A 7,655-nucleotide genomic window follows, 5' to 3' on the forward strand; every position below is an offset into this window, starting at 1 on the left:
GTCAGAATGACCAGGGAAAGGATGTATTTTGAGAGGCAGCTGAAGAATCCTGTAACTTCTGCCTCTCTGAGAACACCAAGACTTAAAGACTGTGGATGAAAAAAGAGATTATCATCAGTATCTCAGTCCATCACCTTCAAGATAGGATAATCCTTGCTTCTCCTTAATTGGACATCTGGCCTACCTCTAAGATCTACACAGCATGAATACATAGAACAGGATGGCTCAGCGGTAAAGAATCCACCTACCACAACCCAATGTGGGTTCAATCCCTGGGTCAGGAAGATCCCCTGTCTGGAAAATCCCATGACAGAGGAGTCTGGTGGTCCTTGGGGTAGAAAAAGAGAAACTACTTAGCAACTAAACAACAAAGAGAAGGTGTATTTCTCTCTCACTCTCAAATTCAATATGCCATTATTGATCATTCTAAGTTGCTGATTTGCATAAATTATGTTTCCTGGTGGTTCAGCATTAAAGAATCCACCTGCAATGCAGGAGACCCAGGTTCTATTCCTAGGTCAGGAAGATCCCCTAGAGAACGGAATGACCACCCAGTCCAGTATTCTTGCCTTGGAGATCCCATGGACAGAGAAAACTGGCGGGTTATGGTCCATAGGTGGCTAAGTGTTGGACACAACTGAAGTGACTGAGCACAAATGCGTGTAATCCATTATTTGAACAAATTTCCTAAATTGATAATTTTCATTGTTAAGGAAGTTTTTAAAATGATGGAATTGGAGAGCTATAGCCAAGCACCACTGATACCCTTTTATAAGGTAATGAAAAGCTCACAGATGAGGCAACATCCAATTGAAGGCCAAGTTTAGAAACCACAGAAACCTCCTGGCATCTTACCAAGAAGCAAGTCTGCAGATCAACCCAGGAATTAACAACTATTGACTGAGCTCCAGGGAAGGTTCAAGAATCAATCCAAATCAGTTGGGGGAGGAAGTGGGACCCCTTACACATGTAAAAGAATATAGTTTCTATGCCTGGGTTCCAATGGGGCTTCAACTTTTCTGGAAGCCCGACAAGAAAGTTCAGCCCCATCATTTACTAGAATTTCATTGTGGATAGGGAATGCCCGGGCTCTTTGTCTTCCTGTTACTGGTATTGTAATGCCCCAAAGGCATTTCCAAATGAATGGCTGTCTGGTGTGGGGTGTGTGTGATCAGTCATTGTCAGACTCTTTGTGGCCCCATGGACTGTAGCCCACCAGGCTCCTCTGTCCATGGGGTTGTCCAGGCAAGAATACTGGAGTGGGTTGACATTCCCCCTTCCAGTGGATCTTCCCGACCCAGGGATCGAACCTGTGTCTTCTGCGTCTCCAGCATTGCAGGCAGATTTTTTACCGTGGAGCCACCTGGGAAGCCCAGAAATGGGTAAGCTCTCCAGTGTCGTTAACCACACGTCTCCTTCTCCTATCTTCTTTTCAATGGAAACTTGAAAATTTCAAAGTTTCAATTCTTCGTTTGAGTGAGATCACAGACAAATCATCCAAGCCAGGGGCAGCAAACTAGAGCCTGCAGGCCAAATCCCACCCACCATCTATTTCTGGATGGCTTGTGAACTAACAGTTTTCTCATTTTTTTTTTTTTTTTTTTAGTTTTCTCATTTTTGAGTGGTTGACAACAGTGGTTGTTTTTCCAATGAAGGAAAGGGCAATATAATAGAGAAGTAGAGATATTAATATATTTTAAAAAAGGTTGAAAGAAAAACAAAAATCACAAGGTGACTGGTATTTTGTGACTCCTGAAAATTATATGAGATTCATTCATTTATTTATTTTTTGGCCATGCCTTGGGGCATGCAGGATCTTATTTCCCTGGCCGGGGATCGAACCCACACACCCTGTAGTGGAATCTCAGAGTCTTAACCACTGGACTGTCAGGAAAGTCCCTTCTTGCTTATAGTTTATTTTTAATTTTTTTGAGACTCAAATTTAAAGCCTATAAATAAAATCTTATTGAAATACACCCATATTTATTATTATTTTTATAACCTGTGGCTGTTTTTGTGCTCCAAGGAAGAACTGAGTATGGCCTGTACAGCCTAAATTACTGACTAGTAGGTTCTTTACAGGGAATGTTTGCTGACCCCTGATCTAAGCCATCACAAGAAATTATTGACCCCAAGCTTCCCTTTCCATTAACCCAGAGGATCCCCTCTTTAAGATATCTATAAGATCCCCCCACTCCATCCTTCCTCAACCAACTTACTGGTAAGGAGAGCATTGTTTCCATTTTCCATCTTTGTTATAATCTCTTGTCAATGAACACCAACTGCGACTCAAAACATAGCCTTCCTTGGTGCATTCATAAAAGTATTTATTTCTGTACAAGAAAGGGAAGGTGCAGCTTGGGGGATCTGCAAAGAAAGGATGGAGCAGAAGGAGAAACGTGAACATAAAAAGTCTTAGCTTTAACCATCGCTGCACTCACAACACATGCTTTCTCTACCACACAGAACTGTTTTCGAGGCGGTTAAACAACATCAAGGGCTTCTGGGGTGGCTCAGTGATAAAGAGTCCGCCTGTCAATGCAGAAGATGCAGGAGACACAGGTTCAGTCCCTAGGCTGGGAAGATCCCCTGGAGACAGAAATGGCAACCCACTCTAGTCTTCTTGCTTGGGAAATCCCATGGACAGAGGAACCTGGCGGGCTACAGTCCATGGGGTCACAGAGAATCAGACACGACTTAGCAACTAAACAACAACAACCCTGTAAAGAGTCAGGATTTGGATGCAGCTTTATCTGACAGCAAAAACCATGTAGCCAGCTGCTTCTTGGATCCTAGTCATCTAAACACATCCTTGCGATGCTCACCTTCCGCGGTGCAATACCGCCATCTACCTTGGAATATCTCATCGATAGAGCACCAGGCATAGTCACTGCGGACAGAGATGCAGTTGTGGTAGATAATGTCATCATACACAAATGGAAAGATACAGGAATAGTTTTTATACACTGGAAAAGAGAAAACAAGCAAACTGACAAAGGGAATTGACTTTCTAACTTAGTCTGTCACATTTGATGGCACCTACCTCCCCCACATCCACATGTGGCTCATCTCTCTCCCTGCCTTCTCTGGGTCTGGCACAAAAATAGCCAAATGAGTATCAAAGGAAGCCTATTTCATCCCAGACCTGGGGGCAGACTGGAGTCACTGGCTTCCTTTTCAGGGAAGTCCTCTACCCACTGTGCACCAGACCCAAGACACAATTCTAGAGTCTTTTTTGGCATCCTTTATCTCTCTCTCTCCTAGTAAAAGAAACCTCTTACCTTTCACAGTTTGTCCCTAGGTATCTCTCAAAGCTGACCACTTGTCTTGACTATTCAGTGACTTATTTCTGGATGCTTCTAACTGATTTGCCCCATCTCTTCTTCACACTGCAGCAAATATCTTCATTCTTGAATACTAACCTGACTCTGCCACACTTCTGTTCATATTCCATTTTTCTTTTTTTAAAAAAAATTATTTATTTATTTGGCTGCACTGGGTCTTCATTGCAGCATGTGAACTCTTAGTCACAGTATGTGGGATCTAGTTCCCCGACTAGGGGTCGAACCTGGGCCCCCTGCATTGGGTGCATGGAGTCTTAGCCATGACGTCGCGCCATCACTCTTAGGATAAGAAATAGCATTGAAGTGGCTTATGATATCCTACTTGACCTGGTTCCCAGCTGCACCTCCAGCCTCACCTTGAACCACCCTTCCTTGGGCTCTCTCTGCTCAAGCTTTGTAAGGTCTCCCAAGTGTACCGCCGTCTTTCTTGTCTTGGGGATTTATAGATGTGATCTCTGATTGGCAAGAACATCACACACCCTCTTCCTGTTTATCCTCCCCTGACGTTCATCCTAAATGTAAATCTCTGAGGAGCTCTCTTGACCATCCAGTCTATGCCGGATCCACTTGTACAGAACTTCCTTACAAGCTCCCTTCTTATAAGTTCTCATATTTATTTAACATGGAGTGACTCATTCAGTGTCTCATTTGTCAGGTGTGACCACATATATATTGCTCAACGATAGACCCATGGTGTCAACTGACAGGTCAGGACTGGTCCAGAGAAGAAACTTAACCTACAAACGATAAAATCTTAATTTCAGTGGAGAAAAGAGTACTTTTCCAAAGGAGCGTGGGACAGGATCTTGGAGGGCTGGCTTAACTGGGTCTTGAAATATATGGTTTGGCTACCACGATCAGGAAAGGGTCTTTTATGCCAGAAGAACAGTGAATGAGGAACTTCCCTGGGTTTCCAGTGGTTAAGACTCAGTGTTTCCATGGCAGGGGGTATGGGTTCAATCCCCCTGCAGGGAAGTAAGATCCCACTGCCATTGGCAGTGTAGCCAAAAATAATTAACTAACTAAAGAAAGAAAGAATGAAAAAAGAAGAATAGTGAATGAAAGAGCAGAACAAACAGGGAAGTAAGTGCAAGGAACTTTCAGAATGTAACATTGTTTCATGGGTGGGGTGAGATGGGGCCTCACATTTGAGATGCTAACAAATAAAAAAAGATGTCTCCTTACCTGAGAATGGAGGAGAGATATGGACAATCAAGTCTGAAAGAGAAAAAAAAGGCAAAATTTAGACCGCCTCCTAAAATACTCTATTCCCAGGCAAATGGCAATTACAGGTACCTTGAAGTTGACTCAGCCAACTAACTGCTCTCCTGTCACAGAAAACTATCACATTTTGGATGACTTATGGTTACTTCTAATTTGGACAGGGGGTTTAATGTTCACCCAAGACAGTCCATTAATTCAGGTATGAGCACTCACTATTCCTCAGGTCTTTTTTTGTGTAAGTCAGGATAAATCTGCCCCATCCAAGGTCACTCAACTTTGACCCATTGGTTGAAATTCCACAGGTCTGAAAGTTGGATGGAACATCTAGCTTTTGCCCACATGCCAACATTTCAGGAAAACAACCTGTTTGTTTGCTCAGTGCTAGAGGCTGAGTATTTACAGCAGCCTTGGTGATTTTGTTTGATTTCCTTTCGTTTCGTTTTCCACGCCATTTTGCTCTTTATCATCCCTGAACCTGTTTCAGGAAGTGTCTCAGCGGCACTTCCACTGTCATAAAAGTCAGGTTGAAAGTGAAAGTCACTGTCATGCTCGACTCTTTGCAACCCCATGGACCATACAGCCCATGGAATTCTCCAGGCCAGAATACTAGAATGGCTAGCTGTTCTCTTCTCCAGGGGATCTGCCCAACCCAGGGATCGAACCCAGGCCTCCTGCATTGCAGGTGGATTCTTCACCAGCTGAGCTACCAGGGAAGCCCTAAAGTCCGATTGGACCTAATTAAAGACTAGAAAGGAAATACGCAGACCTATTAACCAACAACATTAGCTTGTATTTAATTGGCCATTCCTATGTTCCAGCCATTGTCCTCAGTTGCTCTTTACAACAACTCTATGAAGGAGAGATTATAATTTAGAACACTCTTCTCCTCCCTGACCCACCAAAGTTTTACAGAGGAGAAAACATAGGCAACAGGAAACTCTTGAAAGTTATATGACCACTGACTGGTGGGAAAAAGGTTCCAACCCAGGAAGTCCTGGTACGGAGACTGCGTTCTGGACACAATATTGATATTATCTTGGAATTGTCACCTACCTATGAAAGTGACTTAACCGATACACTTCACTCTCCTGATCCTTGATATGGTGATGCTCACTCATAGGTCTGCACGAGACTCTATGCCTCAGGAGCTACGGCATGGTGAGTATGTCATCTGTGTCAGCCAGCATTAGCCCTGCTTTTCAGAAAGTAGCTGAAAAGTTGTCAACGTTTTCGAAATCGTGATTAAATAAATGATTGTTCTGGGTGGCTTCCTGCACTTAACACCTTCTGCTAATTATCTCACAGAAATGATGCTTACAACACCACTGTAAGATTGGTATTATTACATGCTATTGTGGAGCCCTGTACTAGGGTCACAGGCATGGAGTCTTATACCAAGGTCACAGGACAAAAATCTCCAGGATTAACCAAGCCCCATAGCAACTGTTGCCATGAGCCTCCTCACCTAAAATGACCAGTTCCTTGACCCCATATTAGGTAAAGTACCCACCCTGTGGCATCCTAACCACTCACTCAATGCCACCCCTCCTGTTGGAATTTTCTGTCTTGAGGCTATAAAAACTGGCCACTAGCCCACCAGCATCTCCCACTATAATAAACTCTATTCTCCTCTCATTCTGCCTCGTGTCTGGAAATTCTTTTCCAACCCTCGCACATACCACAACAGTAATATTTATAGATTGCAGAGTATTAATGATGATCTCTGTTTTGTTGATACTGCAGTGGAGGCTTGGGGGGGCGGGGGAATTGCTGTTCAGAAGCCAGAGAACTTGTGAAACAGATCGCCAGTCCAGGTTCGATGCCTGAGACAAGGTCCTCAGGGCTGGTGCACTGGGATGACCCTGAGGGATGGGATGGGGAGGGAGGTGAGAGGGGGAATCAGGATGGGGAACACATGTACACCCATGGCTGATTCATGTCAATGTATGGCAAAAACCATCACAATATTGTAAAGTAATTAGCCTCCAATTAAAAAAAGAAAAGCCAGAGAACTAAGAAGCAGTTCAGGTACTCTGGCTGCAGAAAATGAGCCTCTGAAATAGTCCTGCCTCTGGGGGGTTGCTGTTTCCAATTCTGAACCTCTTCCAGGTGGTGCCGCCCCAAAGCTGAAGCTCCACCCTGGGCAGATGAGGGTCATTTTAGGATAAAACCATGGGTACTTAATGGCTTTCCTTAAGTACTTAATGGCTCAGATGGTAAAGAATTTACCTGCAATGCGGGAGACGCAGGTTCCATCCCTGGGTCCCCCCGAGGAGGGCAGGGCAACCCACTCTAGTATTCTTGCCTGGAGAATTCCATGGACAGAGGAGCCTGGCTACAGTCCATGGGGTTGCAAAGAGTTGGACATGACTGGGTGACTACACTTTCTTTTCTTTCTATGGTTGCTTAAATTTCGTTATAAACGCTAACAGTGGCTGGGTGAGTTTTCTGCTTTGTTCAGCCATGGCAGTTAACCTTTATACCCTCTTACCTCTACAGTTTTTAATCTTCATGGCCTTCCCCTCATTTTACAGATGAAAGGGCAGAAAGAGACTTTCACTTAAACCTTTCCCACACAGTCAAAAAAAAAAAAAAAAACGCTCGCAGCCTGAACTCTCGCCCAGCTCTGTCTGATTTCAGGAAATAAGTTATTTGTTTTACGAACCTGGAGATGATCCTTTGCTGTTTCATCTGCTAATACTGATGAACGGGACTAAATCCTTATGGATCGTCTGTGTTTGTACTTTATGCCCTTATCACATTGTATGCCTGGGCAGACATTACCATTTTTATCATCAGATCCCCTTCTCCTCCCTGCTCCTTCTTCTCTCCCCTTCTCTCCCCGCTCTTCCTCCTTCTCTTGCTCCAGCTGATGATGAGAATAAATGCCACCACCAACCGACTGAGGAATTCCCGTATGCCCAGTGTGTTCTGAGAAAGAGGAAGCTAAAGGCAGCCCTCTCTCCCTCACCCCAGCCCCCTGACATCTGAAGGCTGACCGGGCACTCGGGGCTCACTAGCCTTGTCCTCCAGTCAGGCATCAATCACTCCCAGAATCATGACCTCAGACAGGCGTCCTCTGAGATC

At 44.3% G+C, this 7,655-nt stretch overlaps 1 protein-coding gene across 3 annotated transcripts; it reads right to left on the reverse strand.

Moving 5' to 3' along the window:
- LOC122691040 (binder of sperm protein homolog 2-like) lies at positions 1–7,359 on the reverse strand. 3 transcript variants are annotated; one of them, XM_043897889.1, is made up of 5 exons: positions 7,234–7,359; positions 4,530–4,562; positions 2,826–2,890; positions 2,220–2,367; positions 1–89 (listed from the first exon to the last, which is right to left on the reverse strand). In XM_043897889.1, the coding sequence occupies exons 1-5, from the start codon at positions 7,257–7,259 to the stop codon at positions 83–85; spliced, it is 279 nt and encodes a 92-aa protein (XP_043753824.1). In that variant the 5' UTR covers positions 7,260–7,359; the 3' UTR covers positions 1–82. The 3 variants fall into 3 exon arrangements, 1 of the variants encoding a protein (XP_043753824.1); XR_006340302.1 differs by lacking the exons at positions 1–89; positions 7,234–7,359 and adding an exon at positions 4,641–4,786 and having other exon boundaries at positions 2,290–2,367; positions 2,826–2,966; XR_006340306.1 differs by lacking the exons at positions 1–89; positions 7,234–7,359 and adding an exon at positions 4,641–4,786 and having other exon boundaries at positions 2,335–2,367.
- Positions 7,360–7,655: the final 296 nt, after the last annotated feature.

The sequence above is a fragment of the Cervus elaphus genome, chromosome 4 (genome assembly GCF_910594005.1).
Source record: "Cervus elaphus chromosome 4, mCerEla1.1, whole genome shotgun sequence".
Classification (NCBI taxonomy): Eukaryota; Metazoa; Chordata; class Mammalia; order Artiodactyla; family Cervidae; genus Cervus; species Cervus elaphus.

Coding starts and splice junctions, on each gene's coding strand:
- LOC122691040 (XM_043897889.1), bottom strand. CDS start 7,259: ATGAAACAGCAAAGGATCATCTCCAG. Junction 4,563..7,233: donor CAGCAAAGGATCATCTCCAG/GTTCGTAAAACA, acceptor TTTCTCTTTCAG/ACTTGATTGTCCATATCTCT. Junction 2,368..2,825: donor GCGGTATTGCACCGCGGAAG/GTGAGCATCGCA, acceptor CTTTCTTTGCAG/ATCCCCCAAGCTGCACCTTC.